This window comes from Anolis sagrei, chromosome 2, assembly GCF_037176765.1.
Source record: "Anolis sagrei isolate rAnoSag1 chromosome 2, rAnoSag1.mat, whole genome shotgun sequence".
NCBI classification, from domain to species: Eukaryota; Metazoa; Chordata; class Lepidosauria; order Squamata; family Dactyloidae; genus Anolis; species Anolis sagrei.
Window position 1 is genome coordinate 229908305 of NC_090022.1, and position 23590 is coordinate 229931894.

Here is a 23590-nt window from a genome sequence, read left to right on the forward strand (position 1 = left end):
ATGTGGTAATTTTACATCTGCCCCTACTATTAGTTTGAACATGTAAATTGCTCATATAGGAAATTCATAGAGTTACCATAAGTCAACAGGTGACATGAAAACACATACACACAATTGAATCTTTGGTAATAGTGTACATGAAGGATACTTGCAATTCTCGTCCACAAAGGGCTACTATCCACATGGGAAAATCATAAGCCAGACTGAAAGAGACTGCCTGACGATTAATATTTGTGACAGGCCTAAAAGAGGATCTGTCCCCAGTCAATACAACATTTCTGTTTCATTTCCATTAACACTTGCGTGCCTGTCTTTTACTTCTGGAAGAAAGCATAGATGTTATGAAATCAGTGTAACACATAGTAACAAATCTCAGACGGAGAAGACCAGCATTTTAAATCCCCATTCCTCCATCTCCACCCCTCCTCCTGCCACCCTTTCCCCATCCTTGAACTCACTGGGTGGTCTTGGAGTCAATGCCGTTCAGCTTCAGCTCCTATCTATAAAATGGGAGCATAATTAGCAATCTATCTCATTGGGGTGTTATGAATGAGATAATGGCGCCAAGTATTTTTCACACCAAGTCACAAACAGGAGTAATATTAAGGAGGAATACCATTCCTCTTTAGCATTTGCTGCATAATGAAGAGGGGAAGGGAAGGGGGAGAACCAATGCTGAGCAGCTCAGAAGCTGAAAGGAGGATGAATACGCAAATTGCAAAAGAAGAGGCAGTTGCAACAAAGCCTCTTCATACACAGCAAAATGCAACAACCACTGCTTAAAATATCCTCTTTAACAATCCCTCCACTCTTTTACAAGTAATCGGTCTAGGAAGCACTCTCATTATTGGGTAGTCTTGGGCAGATGTTTTGTTATCTTAAAAGGCATCATTTGTCATTTCTAAATCTGCATGTGTTTTCTAAATAAGCCATTTTTAAAGTGTTTTGCAGTTGGGACTTTCACCTTTTAAAACACTGCTGAGTGAGTTCCTACTGAGATTCAGAAAGGCATTGTCTCCTGGATAAAGTCTCGCCTAAAGTGTTTTCGGTTCTGCCTCTTATGTAGTAGTCACAGTTGTGCTTAAACGTCTTACCATTTTTGCATCAGAGAGCATTCAAAAAGCCTGGCCAGCAAAAGCAAGCCTTCTGAAAAGATACTTATGAAATCATTTCTCTTTGCAAATCCATAAAAATTGCCTCGGCCCCCTTATCAATGGAAAGGCTTAAAGCGGGTGCAGAAGTCGCTGAATTATGATGTGCTTGTTTTAATGAAATTCCACCCCTGCTGAGAAGTACCCTGCAGATTTTCCATATTTCAGCATGGGAAAGGTTTGATGCTTTCCTGCTGGTGCCAAGAGTTAATTGAAAACATTTCAGAAGAAATTCAGCTTTGGGGCCCAATGTTCCCATTCCTTCATTATTCTGAACAATAATAGAGGAGTAATATCATTATTGCTAGGCATGTTGCATTTGAAAGTGGGAAAATGTTTTCAAGAGCATGACTTTAATGTTTTCTCCAACTTCCCCATAAAATGTCCGAAACAAATAGGAGAATAAAAAGTTCTTTAAGACACACATCCAAACGATATGCCATGCAGTTAGTCAGTTGTTTTTCACACTGGACACCCTGTCATAGCTAATTAAATATAAGGTTCCCTGTTTTTCATTAAAAGGCCAAATATCCATTGGACATTAATTATTTTTGTCTGTTGCAGCATAATCGTTTCAATTGTGTGAGAGCACTGAGAAAACCCTCACACCAAATGACACAAAAGTAAGTGGCGAAGGTGTTAATAAAACATTACACAATTATGGCACATGGTAATATCGTTTATGAAGATCATTCTTGGCTGCACTTAAAGTCAAAACCAGAACTTTTAAAGAATTTATGAAGTTAGTGTTTTAAAGCTCTATTTGAAATAATATTTCCACCCATCCATAAAAACTGTCTTCTTGGCTGTTTTACTAGCTACCTTTTATGCCCAAAGCAAGCTGTTTCAATTTACCAGCAGACCTTCTCAATTTTGTGTCTTCATGCTCTGTGTCCTAACACTTTCACTATTCTTTTTTTATGTCACCTTGCCAACTCAAATATGAAGAACCAACCATGTTGGCCAATACTGGCTTCACAAAGATGATTATGACTTCTATCTTCTTCATTATATAAAGGAAACACACACACATTCATATTATTTTACTGGCCATTATTTCCAGATGCTGGTTAATCCATTCCCCCCCCCCCCCCCCAAGTTGGTTTTCTGGAGAAAACAGAGACAAAATTGAGAAATGAAAATAGAATTGGAATGGAATTTCAAAACATTTTATGCAATTCACATTCATAATTGTTCTTATTGTTTTTCAGATCGGAAGAAACATGTGGCCAAAATCCACTATTATGCTAGCAACAAGACCATTTATCTTTCCTCCTTCCTCTACAGCTGTCACGTTATCCAAGTTTGTTCTAAGACTGTATCTACACTGCCAAAATAATGTGGACTCACCACTCAGTTGTTGTGATGAGTCCACATGATACATAACACATTTACTGCATCCAGCCATTACTCTGCCAGACCAGATCTTCCTGGAAGCCCCAACAAGCCGCTGGGAAAGATCTGCTTGCTGTTGGTGAAGTTGCTGTGGTAATGGTTGCCCCAATGCATCCTTGGCCTGGGTGGCCATGTGGATGTTCAATGGGATCCCAGTTCTACACTGAAGCCCCTCTGGAGCCTTTTAAACCAGAGATTTCCGATAAGTGTAGACATAGTCTAAAGCCCCTTCCACACCACTGATTATCTGCTTTGAACTGGAATATATGGCAGTGTGGACTCAGATAACCCAGATCAAAGCAGATAATGTGGGTTTTTTGTGTTGATAGTCTAGATTATATGGCTGTGTGGAAGGGCCACACAGTGTCTCACAGCCCTTCAGAGTTGGTTTTGAAGGCTTGCAAAAAGCTCCAAGAGCATGGGTGAACTGACTGTATAGTGGAAATGGTCCTATGAATAGCTATGTCCCCAAATTGTTAACAGTAATGGAGAAGCAACAGCCAAGAAGCTAAAGTTCTACCATGATAGTTCAGCTGAAAATCTGTGAAGGCAAAGGCTGGCTTCTTCCTCCCTGTATTTGCAACAGCCAGAGGGCACCAATCATTGGCTAGATGCATATGTGGAGGTGCACAGATGTGCCATTTGGCTGCCATGTGCAGCTGGAAAAGAAACAGCGTTCATTCTCTCAGTCCTCTAAAAGTAGCTGGATGGCAGTTAGAGAAGCTTTGCACTCAAGCCATTGATTGGTCTAGATCAGGCATGGGCAAACTTCGGCCCTCCAGGTGTTTTGGACTTCAACTCCCAGAATTCCTAACAACCTACTGGCTGTTAAGAATTCTGGAAGTTGAAGTCCAAAACACCTGGAGGGCCAAAGTTTGCCCATGCCTGGTCTAGATGCCTGTCACTGCGCTGCTGGTAAAAATGCATTATGTTGGGGAGTAATACATGCCTCCTTGCTCATAATCCATGAGAGTTCTTACACTGACATAGCCCAATATTTATCCAGGTGAGTCTGTTCTCATCACAATAATCAGTAGAAACGATTGTTTGGGGTTTTTTTTTTTGGAAAAAAGTTTTTAAAAGTCAATTAAGTAACTGACTACATGTAGAATTAATAAGAATGTCATTCATTCGTTATAAGGTGCATGAAGTAACTTCCTGTCTTTAGTTTTGTGCCATTTAATGTCAGTGGAAGGCAGGCATGTAGCCAGGGGGGGGGGGGGGGCTCGGGGGGCTTCAGCCCCCCCCCGAAATTCTCATGGTGGTTCGCGAAAAGCCCTTACTGGTGCATTATTTAAACTGTTATGTTTATTAATATCATGATTTGATCACCATTCTCAATATATCCCATATGTATGGGGGTATTGGGGTAATGATACAAAAGATTTGCTAGGTTAGACCCTCTTTCACTCAGACTCAGCCCCCCCCCGAAACTCAGCCCCCCCGAAACCCCCCCTGAAAATTTTTTAGCCCCCCCCGAAATGAAATCCTGGCTACGGGCCTGGTGGAAGGTCTTCTTTTTGAATAAGATACAAGTGAAATTTGTAATAAAATGTTCCAGCATAAAGGGTTTCTGTCCAGGTTTCCATTTTTCTGGGATGCCATTTTCATTCTCTCTCACCACTACATTCTGCCACATCGCATCGATGGTGAGTATATTCAGTCCTCTCTGGATTGTTTTGTAGGGTTCCCCTTTGTATTGCATTTTTCACCTTCAACAGCCTGCTAATTCCTTTCTCTTCTCATAGATCTATATTGTATACAGAAGAACCTAACATTCAAATATAAAGAAATTAAGAGAGACATTCTTTCTTTCTCCTTTCCTCCCCCCCCCCCCATCATATGTGTGTGTGTGTGTGCTTTCAAGTCCCTAGGTAAGTTATGGCCACACCATGATTTTCATAGAGTTTTCCGAGGCAATTAATACTCAGAGGTGGTTCAGCTAATTCCTTTCTCAGAAATAAGATCTACAGTTTACTTGTCTGAACGTATCTCCCACTACGATCCACCTAGGGCCCTAAGATCATCTGAGGAGACCCTGCTCATTGTCCCCCCAATGTCACAATCGCGTCTGGCAGGGACAAGGAACAGTGCCTTTTCTGTGGTGCCCCCCCCCCCCCCCCCGGCTATGGAACTCCCTCACGAGTGAAATTAGATCTGCTGCATCCCTCTTGAGCTTGTGGAAACAAGTAAAGTCCTGGCTATGGGATCAGGCCTTTGGAGAATAGGCTGACCTTCTGATGTGTTGACTGCCCTTGGATAATGATTTAAATTGGTGACCACTGACTATTTGTTGTCTGTTTTTATATTGTTATACAGTTTTATACTGTTTATACTGATTTATGTTGTTGTTATTATTACATTGCTGTTAATTGTATATTTATGTTTTGATGTGGGCACCATGGGGTACCACTTTGTTAGCTGTCCTGAGTCCCTCTGCAGAGGTTGAGGAAGGACAGGATATAAAAGCCCTAAAGAAAGAAAGAAAGAAAGAAAGAAAGAAAGAAAGAAAGAATTGACAATCTTCCTCCAAGTACTAAGAAGAGCCAGGCACTCTTGGCTTCCAAGATCAGATGGGTCTGGTGCCTTTAGGACAGTGGTTGTCAAATTCTAGTCCTCCAAGTTTTTGGGTTCCAACTCCCAGAAGCTTCAACTGCCATGGCCAATGATAAGGGATTGTGGGAGCTGAAGTCCAAAACATCTGGAAGACCAGAGTTTGGGAAACATTATTTTAGAATATTTAGAGTCCCCTAGTCTTATTGCAAACCTTTATTCTTAATTAGAGGTTGCTGGGCACAATGGTTTATTTCACTCCAGTTTATTATCCTTCATATAGACTTCCTTTGAGCTTGGAATGCCTATATTTTTATCTCATGACTCTCCAACAGTTAATAATCAAGCAACTGTCAGGTTTTGGAGTGCCTTACGGAGATGGAGTTAAGGAGACCAAACACTATAATTGATGGTCAACTCAATCACTTGAGTCTTCACTCTTGAACCCAATCAGCCCATGAACATTTACTGGAATTCGCTATGTCTTATTCTCCAGGAGCCAAATGCACACTAAACACTAGCAGAACAATGTCTTAGCATTGAGTTCTCCCCTATGACCACACTGTATCTATGGCAGACCCACATCCATGGCAGTTTACTAAAGATGAGAACATGGCATTCTTTCATTCCACATATAGAACTTGATTGTACTACAAAGCATCCTGCATTGGAGCCAGAAGCAACAAGATAGCTTAGAGATTGCAGTGCAAGTTCCTTGTCACAGCTATGTTCCCCAACCCCAAAAGCAATATATGTTGCTATAAGCCAGTATTTCTTAAACTCTGCTCCTTCAGGTGCTTTGGACTTCAGCTCCCAGAAATCCAGCCTGTTTACCAGCTATAAGGAATTGTGGAAGCTGAAGTTCAAAACATCTAGAGGAGCATAGTTAGAGAAACTCTGCCCTAGGCCATTGCCTCACACTGTCCAATGATAGGAGTGGCCCAAGATACTAACCAAAATGAAGTTCCAAATTCCTCCTTTCTTCCCTTTATGCAGTCAGGATTTTCTTCTTTAATGTATATTTCTGTAACAAACAAAAAGAAAACTTGCTTGTAATGTATTTCCTTATTACCCTAAGGCAGCAATTCTCAACCTGTGGGTCCCCAGGTATTTTGGCCTTCAATTCCAAGCAATCTGAACAGCTGGTAAACTGGCTGGGATTTCTGGGAGTTGTAGGCCAAAACACCTGGGGACTCACAGGTTGAGAACCACTGCCCTAAGGGGAATCCTAAGTGCAATAATATATTGATAAATGAGATATTAAATTCTAAAAAATTGCCCCAATTTTGTTATGACAGAAAATTATAGTTAATTGTTAGGTTTCAGTAAATGGGTAACTGAGTGAACTGATGCAGGAGCCTTCCATTTAATAAATAAATACCAGGGAATCTAAAATAACAGCAAAGGATCATATGTTGTAATTTTTTGCTGTGATGTAAACTTAATCTGTGGGGGGGGGGGGGTGTGTGTGTGTGTATTATCCCTGTCCCTCCTATAAAGAATTAGATAGCATATTTCGAAAGAGGAGTCCAGAATCCTGCCTCTTGCTACCTTCCAGTATCTATCACATTCAGTTAACTGCTCACACCTGAAAGCTGAACCAGTGTGTTGTCTTGGTTTGAGTTTTGGAATATGACTCTGAAAGACCAGGGTTTAAAATTCTGTTCAGCCACAGAAATCCATAGGTGATGTTGGGAAAGTCACGCTCTTTCAGCTCCAGAAAAATTACAAACCATCTCTGTGTTTCCGCATTGTGAAGTTCCATGGGACATGCAATAGATAAGATGGCATATTGATGAGTTTTCTAAACTTCAGAATTTCTTCCAATTAAAAGAAAGAATGAAAACTCAGAAAGACTCTTGCTATTCTGTATAACCTGTATTCTCAGGACACTTTAGAAATACATAAAAACATAAGAAATAAAATCACAATTCCTGCTTTCACGTGATTTGATCAAAGCTAGAGCCTTCCTTCATGTGGGAAATGTGTGGCTCCTAATCACTACACAGTGTTAATCCTATAATTATTCCCCAATTAATTTCCCAGTATTCCATAAGGAGCCCTCGGTGGTGCAGTGGGTTAAACTGCTGAGCTGCTGAGCTTGTTGACCGAAAGGTCGCAGGTTTAAATCTGGAGAGTGGCATGAGCTTCTGCTATGAGCCCCAGCTTCTGCCAACCTAGCTGTTCAGAAACATGCAAATGTGAGTAGATCAATAGATACTGCTCCGGCGGGAAGGTAATGGCGCTCCATGCAGTCATGCCGGCCACATGACCCTGGAGATGTCTACAGACAATGCTGGCTCTTCAGCTTAGAAATGGAGATGAGCACCAACACCTAGAGTCAGACACGACTGGACTTAATGCCAGGGGGAAATCTTTACTTATTCTGTAATAAGGAATAATAGGACTAAACTACTTCCCTAATAATTGTAGGACTAATACCATACTAGAACACAGATTTTCTAAATGCAGGATGTTCATGAACCACAAGAGTTGATTTGGACATGAATTCAACACTTCGTAAAATGGTTCGGTTCTGCCCAGACTACAGTAGTCTCGCTTATCCAACCTTCACTCATTCAACATTCTGTATTATCCAACGCAGTCTGCCTCCCACCCGAATCCACTGCGGTTTCAAAACACTGTGATGTTTTGGTCCTAAATTTGTAAATACAGTAATTACTACATAACGTTACCATGTATTGAACTGCTTTTTCTTTCGATTTGTTGAAAAACATGATAATTTGGTGCAGGCATGTAGCCGGGGGGGGGGGGGGGGTTGAGGGGCTTCACCCCCCCCCCCCCCGAATTTCTCATGGTGGTTCGCGAAAAGGCCTTACTGGTGCATTATTTAAACTGTTATGTTTATTCATATCATGATCTGATCACCATACTCAATATATCCCATATGCATGGGGGTATTGGGGTAATGATACAAAAGGTTTGCTAGAGTAGACCCTCTTTCACTCAGACTCACCCCCCCTGAAACTCAGCCCCCCCAACCCCCCCTGAAAAAAACTCAGTCCGTCCCCCCCCCCCCCCCCCCCGAATCGAAATCCTGGCTACGAGCCTGATTTGGTGCTTAATTTGTAAAATCATAATGTAATTTGATGTTTAATAGGCTTTTCCTTAATCCCTCCTTATTATTCAATATTTTTGCTTATCCAGCGTTCTGCCAGCCCGTTTATGTTGGATAAGCCAGACTCTACTGTAATTCAGAATCAATCCACTTTGACACAGTATCAAAGATGAGATTTGGGGGTCTGAAATTTCATGCCTCTTTTGGATAAAAGCAATTGTTCTTTGTTTTTTGTTTTTTTCTTTGTTGGAACTGGATGAGGTTTCCAGACTTGTAATCCCTAAGGAAAGGAGTAATTCTGCCAAATCTCACACGAATGGATACAGCAATTTTCTGTTCTACACACCTTTAAAATTGGACTTCATAAAAAGAGGAAATTGCCAAGAAGGGTTTTTTTTAAAAAAAAATCTTGGCAGTACTGGAAGAAATTTGCAGGTGTAGTTGGCTCTTCTGGAAACTTCAATGACACTAAGTCTCAGCTGTGTAGAGATAGAATGGATTTATTTTATTTATTATTATTTTTTGCAGAAGCAAGCAAATAATGTTTTAGATTTATTTATTTGCTTTATTTATATCCTGCCTTTCTCGCCTCCACAGGGGGATTCCTGTAGTTCCTCATGGCCCATTATTCTCAAAATGAGAACAATATAATAGAGTTGGCTTTAAGTAAGTAACTTACAAAATGTTGATGGGATAAATGTACTTGTTTATGGGGAATTCCCACAGTACAGAGGGAGAATTTCCTGTCAAGGCACTTAAAGCCTAACTCTCTTGAGTTATTTCAGAAATATTTCTTGATATCTATCAAATCTGAAGGTCTTCAGAAAGTTGCAAAAAATCTTGGATTTCATGTGAAGGGATAACAAAATCAAACAAGCATAATAATGCCTTAAGAATATAACTTCAACAATGTCCCTTCTAGTGTACTAAACAATGTCTAGTTGTCCCAAATGGACTCATTGAATCAATTAATTAACAGCTTAAACACACTAAAGACACCAGGTCCTGAAAGATCTTGGAAGCTAAGCAAGGTGGCCAGTGAATAACAAGTGCTGCAGGCCATATTTCAGAAGGAGTAATAGGCAAAACCACCTCTGTGTATTCCTTACTTAGGAAAACCCTAATTCATGGAGTCACCTTAAGTCAACAGTGGTCTTGAAGACACTCAGAAGTCAATACAAAATCAAGGTAAATCCATCAAATCAATTCTTTCTTAAATTCAATTTCTAATTCCAACTAATGTAGACTCCTACATTACCTGGGATTAGCAATTGAATTTAAGTAATAGTTGAAAGGCAGTTTGGTTCAAGCATCCCTGTTCATGGTTTCATTCTTGTCCTGACTGCATCTTAAGAATTAAATCAGTTAAACAAGACATAAACAAGAAAACCAAACCTCATGCAAACACTTCTTGTGCTTTTCTACCTATCTTTCTGCCATTTCTCTTGTTTTGACAAAAGATACATAAGATACATCTCTTACCCTGTGGAATTAAAGAAGTTCGACACCACTCTCACTTACATAACTTGATGCAGCGGTTCTCAGCTTGTGGGTTCCCAGATGTTTTGGCCTTTAACTTCCAAAAATCCTAACAGCTGGTAAACTGGCTGAGATTTCTGGGAATTGTAGGCTAAAACACCTGGAGACACAGAGGTTGAGAACGACTAGTTGATGGGAGTTGTGGTTGTACAAGATCTTTAGTCTTCTCTTCCAAAGAGTGTTAGTGCCTCACCAACTGCAAGTCCCAGAATCTAGAATTGTCAATTTTATCAATCACAATGTGATCTAGGTTTAGAAAGTGAACTTGTCAATCACTCAGCTCCCTCCTTAGCCCCTCCTCTCCTCAAACCTGAAAACAGCAACACCATCTAAAATAGATTATTATTATTTCCCTCCAGCATTTTAGCATTTAATCTTAGGTTCAACTTCAATTCTGGTTACTTTAGAGGGAAGCTCAGGAAGCTCAGGACAAGTTTAAAGGCACCGCATTTAACTCGAAGTCAAATGCACATCCCTACTATTCATACAGTTATGTGTAATTTTCTAGGCGAGTGCTGCAATATTGATTATTCTTTCTCTGTGATGGTAAACAACCAGTTTATTCATGCTGTAGTCATACTTTGACTACTTCAATCTCACAGCATATACTTCCAAAAGCTTCCTTTACGAAGTTAATCCAAAATGTAGTTGCTCATACCATCTTGCTTTGCCATCAGGTACAATTTAAATAACACCAACTAGTCAAAAGTTATTCTTGTTTTGAACCATGTCAAATTTATCATGAATGAGCACAAAATCCGACTGAATCCTGCATCTGTTTCTTATCTGATTTTCCTATGTGTTGCTGCTCTGTTATTTTCATAGTAGGTTTGTTATGGGCATGTTAAGATATCCCTAGTGTTAAAAGATATTTTTAAAATATGGTTTATTGTCTTTTATTCGAGAATACCATAACTCACACAGTAGTCATTACAAGACCGCAAATCTCTATATTCTATATAATACAAAAAACCATGCAGTTTTACAACTTTGCATTATCCTAAATTTGATTTGGCAGCCTTAGCGATTGTGTGCATTTGGAATTACTTGGTATTTCATTCACTTTCAGATCAGAATGTCTGTATTGTTGGTGGATATATAGATCTATAAAATATATGGGTTGGTATATGAACTTGTGTAATTTTGCAGTAAATTCTGTGTGGCCTTTGACTCAAAATAAATAGAAAGAAGGAAAAAAAATAACCTGAATAAAATGTTTTCTCCCAAGGTCTCCCTTGCACTCACACAAACCGACTCTGCCCCTGCTTGGTTAATCTCTGCCCCTCGCTTACACCCTTTACTAAAGGGTGTTACACAAGGTAAACTTCCAAAAATATTAGCTGAAACAAGCTCTCCAGAAACCAAATCTTTCCCACATCCTTCCCTGCAGTTCCTCTTTAAGAGGTGTCAGCATGGCTGAAAGAATGAAGTGGCTCCACATTGTTTGCCTGAACTATTATGTGCTTAAGATTTCCATGACAAAAGTGCCACTCGACTTCTCCCCGATTAATGCAGCTCGAGGGCTCTTGTCCTCCTTTAATAATAAAAAAAGTTTTTGAAATCGTTTTATTTAGAGTCCCAAGTTACGAGTGGGAGAATAGCCATCTTTGTGCCAAAATATAGTGTATACAGTTCACTGTTTGGTAGTAGATCATGCCATTATTTGCGAAATTGATTAAATGGGTGCCTCGGAAAAGTATTTGTGTTCATAGTGCATCACTTGTGCCTTTCAGACAGTCGATGTGAGACTTTTCCATTGTCTGCTCAGACCAATAATTCAAGTAAAATACAGAATTCTTTATTCACACATTTCTTTAGTTGAATGCCTACTTCCTATCCTGCGTTGGCCTCCCTGTGCAGAGCTTTGGATTTGTACATACATACAGAACTAAAATGTGTCTACCCCTTTATTCTTCTCTTCCTGGTGAGCCTTACTATATATTCTGATTTGGAACAAGAAATCTTGAAAAATTCTTTCTGTACCTCATTCTCTTGTATTGTTTGAGAAAAAGATTCTGTATTGAGTGTCCTTTTACTGCTTCCTAAGACAAGAGTATTTAGGTTCCCCAAAGAGTCCCTACTTTACAAATATCTCATTGCTATAGATATGTTTCTATACCAGCAAAATATATTTTGCCTCATTTTTATATAGAAACACTACTGGTTTGACAAGATGAAGGGTCTCTTCTAACACAACCTGTAGAGAAACACATCCATGGTGAAATGCTAGTAAGAAGATACTCACACTTTACTAAGAGCCACCCTTTTTCCAGGTGAAAATTACAGGCAATGGCAATCCAAAGTTACTGCTTTGTCTGCATTTACATAGCCAATGGGTGCTGTTGTTAGGTCAAAGGGTTGCAATAACTAGAATAGGTGGGATATCTTTGTCAGATGCAATGCAGGTCAGAACTTGAAACTTAAATTACTTATCTACTCAACCACCTTCTTGGTGATGCTGTTGTTTTGAAGTGTAGCACATTTGTTTTTTAGTATTGTGTGTGGTTTTGTAGCAATCAGAGCTTCATCTCATTAGATAAAATCAGTTTTCCTTGATTTTTGCAATTATTTTTCAGGTGAGCTATGTCCCTGCCGACATCCACTGGTGTATATTGTTGAAAATAAACAGAGACCTTATGTTATGTCTATTGTGATTGTGTACAAAAGCCTCGCAGTGCTCTTGGGTGACCAGTGAAGCTTGAATCTCCCTCTATTTACTGTATGGTCACTGTCAGTTCAATGAACTGCCTTCTTGTTCCCCACCATTGTCCCACACTCCCTTAAACATTTGTCACTGAAGTGCCTCCAAAGACAAATAAACTGTCACCGAGAATTCAAACCTGGTAACGGGGAAGAAAAGGGGCGCAGGGGGGACCCAGCGGATTATTTTACATGAAATTGGTTGGGGGTGTGAGAATGGGATTGTGAGAGATTGAGAGCCTGAACTGGGGGAGAGGGATGGAATGTTTCTCTCCTCAGCTCGTTTAGAAAGAGGTGGGCCAAGTCTTGTAAGAAATCCAAAAATCTTGTAAACTTCAAGGATATCAGAGTTGCATTTGTTCTTCAAGGGTCCTTGGTTGTAAGGACATCAAGCTCCTGGCACGCCTCACCTGCTCTGCAGGATGTCGACCAACAAGAATTGTGTGCCACCAACAGCGGTCCTCATGCCAAGTCGGTCATAGAATTAGGAGGGTTGGAAGGAACGGAAAATAAGCTACATCCTCTCTGGGTGCATCTACGCTGTCGAACAAATACAATTTGACACCACTTTAACTATCTATCATGGCTCACTGCTATGGAGTCCTAGGAATTGTAGTTTGATGAGCTGCTAGCACTCTTCGGCAGATATTGTTAAAGATCTTGGGAAACTACAGATCCCACAATTCCATAACATTGAGCCGTGGACCCTCAGATATGCTTAGGAAATTTGGGGTGACACCTTTTATTTTTGTACTATTTCGGCTACATCACAAAACTGGGGGGAGGGGGGGCTTCAACTATACTTAGGATATTTAATCTGGGCATATACACTGCATAGTTATAGCAGTTTTGCACCACATCAAGTGGGATAGCTCAATCCTATAGAATACTGGGATATGTAATTTTGTAAGGTCTTTAGCTTTCTCTGCTGAAGCGTCCTGGTGTCTCAATTACAAATTCCGTAGGCTGGAAGCACAGCAGTGAAAATTGTATCAAACTGCATTAATTCTGCAGTGTGATGAACCCAGTGTATCTACACTGTATAATTAATGCAGTTTGAGCCCACTTTAAATGCTATGGCTCAATGCTATGAAATCTTAGGAATTGTAGGTAGGTGAGGCATCAGCACACTCTGGCAAAGAAGACGAAAGATCTTGTAAAACTACAACTCTCAGGATTCCATAGCATTGAGCCATGGCAATGATATCAAACTGCATTCAATCTACAGCAGTGGATTTCAATTGGTGGGTCCCCAGGTGTTTTGGCCTACAACTCCCAGAAATCCCAGCCAGTTTACCAGCTGTTAGGATTTCTGAGAGTTGAAGGCCAAAACCCCTGGGGACCCACAGGTTGAGAATCACTGACCTACAGCGTAGATGCAACTCTGGCCTTCCAGGTTTTCCTGGAACTTCTGTGGCTACAGAACCAATGTTGAGGGACCATGAGAATGACAATCCAATAGCTGGACAACCTCGGGTCCTCCACACAATTAGGACAAGTATAAGGGAGGTTTAATTTGCACCAGAGGTCAAACTCTATCTCTATTTTTTCATGTCAGGAGCGACTTGAGAAACTGCAAGTCCCTTCTGGTGTGAGAGAATAGGCGTTCTGTAAGGACGTTGCTCAGGGGACGCCCAGATGTTTGATGTTTTACCATCCTTGTGGGAGGATTCTCTCATGTCGCCACATGGGGAGCTGGAACTGACATAGGGAGCTCAACCCGCTCTCCCCAGATTTGAACTGCTGACCTATTGGTCAGCAGTCCTGCCAGCACAAGGGTTTAACCCATTGCATCTCTGAGGGCTCCAGCTCTCTATATAATAGTCCCAACTCAGAAGTCTTTGCTAATTATCTTCTATATATGATTTGCAAAGACTTCTCAGTTGGGGCTATTATGGATCTTCACTAGAGGGCAAGCTATTGTGTATTTCTTCCCCTCCATTAAACTTTCCTATTTTTTACTTGTAATAGAAAGTTACTCACAGCCAAGAAGGCACTAATGGGATGCTACTCATCATGCCACTCATCCCAACCCCACAATGTGGAAATTTCAGACTCTTAAGAGTCCTTCAAATTGAGTCTTAATTTCATTATAGCAATTAATTATCAGATGTTTGGTAGTGTTATCTATTAAAAAATGTAGTGGACTCCTCCTAATCAGGGATGGGATGTTTGAGATTTTAAAATACAGTATTTGACCATAACCTTGAATGGATAGTTTGAGAAAACATTTACTCATCCCTGAAGAACTAGAGCAGGGGTCCTCAAACTAAGGCCCGAGGGCCGGATATGGCCCCCATGGTCATTTACCCGGCCCTTGCTCAGGGTCAACCTAAGTCTGAAATGACTTGTAAGCACCCAACAACAATCCTATCTCATCAGCTAAAGCAGGCCCACACTTCCCAGTGAAATACTAATAAGTTTGTATTTGTTTAAATTGTTTTTCATTTTAATTATTGTATTGTTTTTAAGTGGGTTTTTTTGCACTACAAATAAGATATGTGTAGTGTGCATAGGAATTAATTCATTTTTTCCAAATTATAATCCGGCCCTCCAACCGTTTGAGGGACTGTGTCTTGGCCCTCTGTTTAAAAAGTTAACTGATGAGATAGGATTGTTGTCGGGTGCTTACAAGTCATTTCAGACTTAGGTTGACCCTGAGCAATTGAACTAGAGACTTAGCACTTAGTTAGGAAAGAATACTTTTTCAAAGTTTCTCTCAACTATTTCTTCTTTGATACCTAAAGTTTTTTTTTAAAAAAATTCCTTTTTTGTTTTCACAATTGGTTTTCCCATTCATCAGTCAATCAGGCAACCAGATTATCGTTGTGTATTTCTAGGTTTGATTAACTTAGGTTGGCATTTTATTTTAAATATATATAGTTTAATACATTAATATGTACAAAAATCTAGCAAAGGCTCCTTTGATCGAGTTTTAAAACACATCAAGCGTTTTTCAACAACTAGCAGCCCCAATTTTACCTTGTTCTAAAAGAAGAAAAAAGGGGGTCTAAGAAAACATGACAATCCCCCACCTCACCCCAGTCTCAAGTTTATTTGTTGTGGCTTTTAATCTCCTGAACTTGTCTTCCAATCACAGCCCTGGAAAAAAAAGTTTTAAATAAACAGCAGGGATGCAAGATAAATAAACTTTTTTAAAAAAGGCAAGTGCCTAGCTTGGCACAGTTCAAACTCAATCCCCTGGAGGACCGAGCTCTCTCTTTTGTGTTAATGTTTAAAAGATTTTCAAATGCTGGAGTTTATTCCTACTGCAAACATTTCTATTTACAAGGTCAAGTGTATCAGCACTCGAGACAGCTTAAGAGCGTAATTATTTATCTAAGGGCGTTTGAGTGTAGATCAGTAGCTCTGGCAGAAAACCAGCCTTCAGTGGACTGCAAAACAATCACTAAGGCCAGGATCAGACAAGGGTTTGTCTCTGTTGTTTGGTTGTTTATCTCTGCCTTCTTCCACGTGGAAGGGACAGATTTGTACACCGTTCCAAACCGGCTGCTATATTGCAATGCTCAGAAAATGAGATTTCTTGAGTATGCAGATAGACACTAGACTTTCTAGGGAAATTATTTCAATAACAATGAGTTACTTCCAAAGGAACAGCTTCCAACCTCTGGAGAAAGAACAAGGAGCATCCCTGGAATTGTTCTCCAGTTTTGAAACCTTCCTTGTTGCCATGTCAACAAGTGTTAAGTCTAAAAACCTGCCACTCATTGAGCAAGACTGTTTTCAAAGCGGCATTTATTTCTTCAAGGTAATTAATCTCTAACTTGAGGTGAACAGTTGCCAACAGCTGTTCAAGACAGCAAAGTTGGCAAATCTTCCAGTTGCTTACACCCAAAGCAGTGTCATTGAATTACATGGGTTTATTTCAGGGTAAAACTTCTGAACGCAATCATATCTCATTATTGGACCCCCTTGTGGTGCAAAAGCCCTTGTGCCAGCAGGACTGAAGACCAACAGGTCAGAGGTTCGAATCCTGGGAGAGCATGGATGAGCTCCCTGTCAGCTCCAGCTCCCCATGCTGTAACATGAGAGAAGCCTCCAACAAGGATTTTTTTTTTCATGTCAGCAGCGACTTGAGAAACTGCAAGTTGCCTTCTGGTATGAGAGAATTGGCCGCCTGCAAGGGCGTTGCCCAGGGAACACCTGGATGTTTTCTGATGTTTTATCATCCTTGTGGGAGGCTGGTAAAACATCTAAACATCTGGGCATCCCCTGGGCAATGCCCTTGCAGACGGCCAATTCTCTCACACCAGAAGCGACTTGGTTTCTCAAGTCACTCCGGACATACATGAATGAATGAATGAATGAATGAATATATATCTCACATTATTTGCATTCTAGTTTTACTGCCCCTATTTTCTCTAGCTGTGGAGTTCTAAAAAAAAAAAAAAGGCCAGAAAACATACACAATTCTTTTAAAATCTCTCTTTACTAATTTACACATAAAAATACACAAGCAATAGATACATAAAACCATAGGATCTTTTCACACTTTCTATAAAAATACAATGTTTAAGGCAGCTCAGAGAGACATTTCATACAGTTCTACAAAGTTCATAAAGTCTCTCAACAACGTGGAAGTTAACTTCGGATCTGTAAAATACACTGTACATATGATCTAGCATAGTCTTTTTCCCCATGGGAATTTCTGTTGCTTTTATCCCTTTACAATATCCAAATGAGGTCTGTACCTTTGTAACAAAAGAATAGCAGGTGTATTTATTTCCTCTTGCAATTTGAGTGCATTTCAATCTGTAGTTTCTTAAAAAATAAATTATTCCCAAAGTATACAATTTTATAAAATCCTATATACAAGGAAGAACAACTGGTAACAAATCCCAGTTTTAAATACATTTTATATACGATGTACCAGAGGTCAGTCCCCTGATAAGAATAAGAGGCAATATAGTTTTTCATGGTATTTTTTTTTACATACTGAGTTTCAAAAGTGTATTTTGAAGATGGCAGTGCACAGCTCTTTTAAGACAAAGGTTGCATTGTTCAAAACAGATGCTTGTGTGTGTTGTGTGTGTGAACATCTCCCCCTCGGAAGAGGACTTTGGGGAGTCCCTCAGCTCCCTCCGCTTTGCCAGGAAAATCATTGGGACGACAGTGTCAGCCAACCAGAAATGAGGGCCCCATGAGGCAGAGATAGAAGTCTCTTTTTTGGAGAGGAAAAGTGGGATACAGTTACAATAACCAGAGTTCTTCCTCACTTAACGTCTCCATTTTCCTCTCTCTTTCTGCCTTTTTTGTTACTTTGTGTTTATTGCCTATATTGGATGATCCTCTGCTCTCCCTGTATGCATTGCTTGACTTTAACAGTCAACAGATCAGCAATTTTTTCCTCCCAAGTTGAGGCAAAAGAGATTTGCTGGTGAGCTTTTTAGCATTGCAATTCTGGCTATTGCAAGGGCCACTTTGGACATTAAACAGCAGTGGGGTGAGCCATCCTTCTTGGAGGAAGGAGGGGAGAAGACATGAAAATGGTGTGAATTAGGCCCTATGGAACCTACAGATCTCTCATATATTAAGGACTATAGCTTCCACCACTCCAATGGCTGGCCATGCTGATTGGGGCTGATGAGGGCTGGAGGTCAACATCTGGAGGGCCATAGACTTTTCACTAGATGTAGATCAGCAGAGGCACTTGTAGGACATATATACATTTTGCTACTTTATATACAAGCTAGAAAGCTACCCTGGTGGTGCAGCAGGTTAAACTGCTAAACTTGCTGACTGAAAGGTTGGCGGCTCAAATTGGGGGAGCAGGGGGAGCTCCTGCTGTTAGCCCCAGCTTCTGCCAACCTGGCAATTTGAAAACATGCACATGTGAGTAGATTAATAGGTACTGCTTCGGTGGGAAGGTAACAGCGCTCTATGCAGTCATGCCAGCCACATGACCTAGGAGGTGTCTATAAACAACCTGCTCTTCAGCTCAGAAATGGAGATGAGCATCACACCCCAGAGTTGGACACAACTAGGCTTAATATCAGGGGAAATCTTTACCTTTACTTAGAAAGCTACAGCTTAACTAAAGCTTCCTCAGCCCTTTGCACCATGCCAGTAAAATAAAAGCATGTGCAAACACAACCGGTGAAAAATTACATGTAATTTTAATGTTTCATTCTACCACACAGAAGTATTCAGGTCTGAGAAAAGTTAAGAAAACACACTAAAACCTCTCCCTTAGAATTCTCTTAGTGAGATCCAAATGAGAATTTTCTTTCATGCATCACCTTGAATGCTATGAGCCTTAACCTAAACTGGTGAGGAGTAGAAAGGCCTTAGTTTCTAGTTGCTGACCAGCTTTGTAAGGCAGCAGTTTGTTTCTGAGGCACTTTTATCTTTCTTTTATCTTCAACATGCCAATAATGTGAAGGGAAACAAAAATATCAGACCCACCATTACCACATTTGCTATGTTTTCCTTGATGAAGTTCAAGGTGGCTTGGCCATGTGGCAAAAAAATAATAATCCCAAAACAAACCCAAACCTTATAGTCTTCTTTTAAACTCATCTGCTTACTGCTAATGAGTAGAGTGGCAACAATTTTGCATAGTGCATGCCAAGGGAGACATTTCATACATTAGCTTCATGTAGGTCCAAAGAGAATGCCTGCATATATCATACCGCACAACTCTTGTTGCTATTTGTACACTTTAGGTACCTGCCACTAGCTGCACACACATAATAAGCACCACATGGGTGAACATTTTCAGCTTCTTACAAAAATAGTACAAATAAGGCAAACCTAAGGCCCCAATCTCAAACATGCTTATTTGAGACCTCATTACACTAGTGCACGGATCCACTTTAAATCTAGTTTCCGCTTCCTGGGATTTGTAGTTTAGGGAGGAGCCTTTAAACTGCTCAGCTTCACAACAAACCCCAGAATTCTTCAGGAGGCAGAAACCGGATTTAAAGTGGATTTGTGCTCTTGTGTAATGAGGCAGTAGTAGGTCAAGTGTGGGTCTTATTCCCAAATAGACCTGTTGAGAATTGAAGCACTCAGTAAACCAATTCCAGGCATTTCCTTCTGCAATGTGGCGACTTTAAACACAAGAGCACCATTCCCATTCATTTTAAGACAGTCAGTGCCCTAAATAAGGCATAGTGAAAGGGGAATAAGACATTTGTGCAGGGAAAGGCTTGTCCACACAGCAAGAAAGGGGCTGACTCAGCTCAGCTCTTCTGAAATAGTGGGGCAAGTCCAGGGAATCCCTAAAGTGGACCCCTGAGGAGAGCCCACTCCAAGTTAAGACAATAGGGGATGAGGCAAACTCAGGTAAGGCACGTTGCTTTAAGAATTGGGCACAGGGAGGAAAATGGCACCTATTTTATAAAGAAGGCATCTCAATAAGGAATGAGGTAAATAAGGACACTTCCACGCAGCTCTATATCCCAGAATATCAAGGCAGAAAATCCCACAATATCTGCTTTCAACTGGGTTATTTTAATCCATACTCATATAATGTGGGATTTTTTGCTTTGATATTCTGTGATATTGGGCTGTGTTGAAGGGCCCTAAGAGAGGGCCATATATGGGGCTTCCTCTACTTCAGGCATGTGCAAACTTCAGCCTTCTCTTCAGATGTTTTGGACTTCAACTCCCACCATTCCTAGCAGCCAGTGTTGAAATCCAAAACATTTTAAGAGAAGGCTGAAGTTGGCTCATGCCTTAGGCTGGGGGAAGCTGGTGTTTTGGACTTCAACACCAGCTGCCAGGATTTGAAGTCCAAAACACATGGAGCAGGCATGGGTAACTTCAGTACTCCAGATGTTTTGGACTTCAACTCCCAGAATAGGTTGTTAGGGATTCTGGGGGTTGAAGTCCAAAACAGCTGGAGGGCTGAATTTTGCCCATGCCTGACCTGGAGAGAGGGCTGAAGTTGGCCTATGCCTCCTCTACAACAGTCAACAGGTCAAGCAGAGCAAGAAGCTCCCACAACAAACGCAGGCCAAAGAAGAAAGGCAGTCAAGTGTGGCTTCTCCCATCAGCATCCGGGTCCTAAAGGGAGGCTTTTAAGCAGGGAGTGGAGGGGGAAGGCATGGGTCAACTTGGGCCCTCCAGGTGGTTTGGACTCCAACTCCCACCATTCCTACCAGGCCCTTCCTTCCTTTCCCCCCTCAGCCGCTAAGCCACCTGGAGGGCCCAAGCTGTCCCTTGCCTGGGAGAGAGGGCTCCCCCGCCGAGTCCCTTCCGAAGCGGCTAGGAGGCGAGCAGGAGCCAAGCCCAGGCGGGCAGGGCGAGCAGCAGCGTCCAAGGCGGTCCTAAAGCCCTTCCCGCTCCGTGGCCGGGGTCCTCCTCGTGCTTCCTGGGCGGCGGGGCCAGCGCGCCTTCCCCGTCCTCGCTCCGCGGCGGCGAGTGGGCGGCCAGGTCCTCCTCGTACTCGTCGTAGTAGTCTTCGTCGAGGGCGCCGGCCCCGCCGTCGGAGGAGGCGCCGCTGCTCCCGTGGCCGACGCTGAAGCAGAGCCGGGCCATGTTCTCCTTGATGGACTCGCAGATGGGCCGCTCGAGCCCGTCGCAGACGCAGTCGTTGAGCAGTAGCGCCTTGGGCACGGCCAGCATGTCCTGGATGACGGCGCGGCACTCCTCCGTGCAGCGCAGCCCGTTGAAGAGCTTCCCGCAGTGCGCCATGTAGCGGCCCAGCGCCAGGCTGCAGCGCCCGTCCCAGTCGCAGCGCCGCCGCGCCTCCGTGCAGCCCATCGTCCCGCCGCCGCCCCCGTTCCCGCCACTGTCGCTCCCCCCGCCGTTGCCGTGCCCGCCCATGCGGGGCAAGCAGGGCTCGATGGCGCGCTTGGTGGCCCGGCAGTTCTCGTCCTGGTCGCAGTCGCAGTCCTCCAGCGCTGGCCCGCGCCGCGTGTGGTTGAGCTGGATCAGCGCCGAGATGCAGTGGCTCGGGCAGCGACGCCTGTGATTGTTGTTGTTATTGGAGGAAGCCGCCTCTCCTCCCATCCCGCCACCGCCTCCTCCTCCTCCGGCGGCCATGAGGACGGGCGCGCAGGCCTCGGCGTACTGGCTGAAGGCGTAGCTGCAGTCCGGCTCCTCCTGGCACTGGAGCATGGCCTGCCAGCAGATCAGGCGCCGGCCTTGCGAGGAGGCCACGCAGCCCAGCAGGAGCAGCGGGAGGAGGAGCGGGAACAAGGGCAGCAGCAGCCGCCTGCCTCGGGCCACCATTCTGCTGCGGAAGGGAAAGGAAGAGGAGGAAGCCGCATGGGGGTCTCCCTCATCGAAGCCTCCCCCCACTCTCTCTCTCTCTCAGAGGGAGCCAGGCAGAGAAGCACGCCCTCCTGAGCTCATCCCGCCGCCGCCACTCGCTGCCTTCCCTTCTTCCCAAAGGAGGAGCAGCTCCTCTCCTTTCTTTCTCAGAGGAAGCCAAGCGAGCAGCTCGTCTCCTCTCCCTCTCTCGTGTCTCCTTTCTCTCTCAGAGGAAGCCAGGCGGAGATGAAGCGCTGCCTCGTGAGCTCATGCCGCCGACGCTTGCTCCCTTCCCTTCCCTCCTTCCCAAAGCAGGAGCAGCAGGAGCATCCCGCCAGGAAAGCAGCTTCCCCTTCTCTCTCTCTCTCCTCGGAAGCTCCTTTCCGCCTTCGGAGGGTTAAGGGCAAGCCAGAGAGTCCTTCTTTCTTCCCTCTCCAAAGCCTCCTTTCTCTCTCTCCCTCGGAAAGGAAGGAAAAGCAGCCGAGCTCCGAGAGGGACTGCCTTTTCTTCCCTCAGCTTCTCGCAGTTCAGCTTTCTTTCTCTCTGTCTCCTTCCGACTCTTTCTGGGGCGCTGCTTGCCTCCAAGGTTCTCCTTCGCCTCCTTCCTTTCTTTCTCTCTCCTTCCGAGTCCCCGTCTCTCTGAAGCGCTGCTCTGCCTCCAGACCGGGCTTTAAATACAAAAGTGCCCTCCGACCAGCAGCAGCAGCGTGCTCGCATCAGACCTCATTATGCATGCATGGCAAAGCAAACAAACAAAACAAAAAAAATTAGGGACGCTTTTTCCTCCCCCTAAACCGCCTCTTCCTCTCTTTTTCGGACTCGCCCCCTCCCTCTCTCTCCTCTCTCTCTTTCTCTTCACTCCGCTGGCTCTTTCTCCTCTTCTCCTCTCCCCCTCCCCTTCGTCGCCCGGCCCCCTTTTCCCTGGCTTCTCTGACTTCTGATTGGTTGGCCGGCTCGAGGCTGCTGTTGAAATTCCCTCCCTCCTTTCTCCGTCGACTTCTGATTGGTTGGCCATGCCGAGGCTGCTGTTGAAATTCCCTCCCTCTCTTTTTTACGAGCTGCTGGAGAGAGAGAGAGAGAGAGAGAGAAATAATAAAAGGGGAGGAGGGAGGGGGGAGCCTCGCGGGCAGCTCGCATTCAGCCCTTGAAAAGAGAGGCTTAAGGTGATTGACAGCAGCCCCCGGGGAGCCCCGCCTCCCCTTAAGGAGGCTCCATCTCCACCTCGAAATGCCCCTGGAAAAAGAAGGCAAGAAAGGAGGGAAAGTTTGCAACTTTGGAGAAGCGGGGCTTTGCTTCCTCTCTCTTTCTCTCTTCGTGCCTCTTCCGTGTATTCTGGGTGTTTTCATTCTTTTTAAGGCACAACTGTAGGATTGGAAGGACTGCTCCCCTCTGGAGGAACCTTAAGACAAACAATGGTGGGAAATGTGTGGTGGAAGGCTTTCATGGCCGGAATCGCTGGGTTGCTGTGACTTTCCCGGGCTGTATGGCCATGTTGCAGAAGCATTCTCTCCTGACGTTTCGCCTTCATCTATGGCAGGCATCCTCAGAGGATGTGAATAAAGAACAACATTCAAGTTCCTTCCACACAGCTAAATAAAATCCCACATTATCTGTTTTGAACTGGAATAGATGGCAGTGCGGACTCAGATAATCCAATTCAATGGGATTTTCTGCCTTGATTTTCTGAGTTATATGGTTGTGTGGAAGGGCTCTCAGAAAACAGGATAATTCCAGACAGAAAACAATCATGGCCAGCTAACACCTCCTAACAGGATTCCCTAGGCAAGAAGCAGCCAGGCTTTGAAGCTGCAAGGCCATTCAATGCTAATCAAGGATGGCCAATTGCAACATTCACACTTGCCTCAAGCAGACAAGAGTTCTTTCTCCCACCCTGGACTTTCCACAGATATATCAACCCCACTTGTCCTAGGATCCTTCCACACAGCCCTAT

At 43.1% G+C, this 23590-nt stretch overlaps 1 protein-coding gene and 1 long non-coding RNA gene across 3 annotated transcripts in view; both read right to left on the reverse strand.

Annotated features, from left to right (window-relative positions):
* Positions 1 to 3380: 3380 nt before the first annotated feature.
* GAS1 (growth arrest specific 1) lies at positions 3381 to 22503 on the reverse strand. 2 transcript variants are annotated; one of them, XR_010909315.1, is made up of 2 exons: positions 20185 to 22503; positions 3381 to 3406 (listed from the first exon to the last, which is right to left on the reverse strand). XR_010909315.1 is itself a non-coding variant. In XM_060762088.2 (1 exon), the coding sequence occupies exon 1, from the start codon at positions 21616 to 21618 to the stop codon at positions 20650 to 20652; it is 969 nt and encodes a 322-aa protein (XP_060618071.2). In that variant the 5' UTR covers positions 21619 to 22503; the 3' UTR covers positions 16849 to 20649. The 2 variants fall into 2 exon arrangements, 1 of the variants encoding a protein (XP_060618071.2); XM_060762088.2 differs by lacking the exon at positions 3381 to 3406 and having other exon boundaries at positions 16849 to 22503.
* The window catches only part of LOC137096131 (uncharacterized), a 105499-nt gene continuing 87955 nt past the window's right edge, over positions 6047 to 23590 (reverse strand). Inside the window, exon 3 of the long non-coding RNA XR_010909316.1 lies at positions 6047 to 6123. This is a non-coding gene — a long non-coding RNA (uncharacterized lncRNA). The remainder of the gene's footprint in view (positions 6124 to 23590) is intronic.

What these genes read in the sequence shown, in the direction of transcription:
- GAS1 (XM_060762088.2), bottom strand. Translation starts at nt 21,618, where the DNA reads ATGGTGGCCCGAGGCAGGCGGCTGCTGCTGCCCTTGTTCCCGCTCCTC.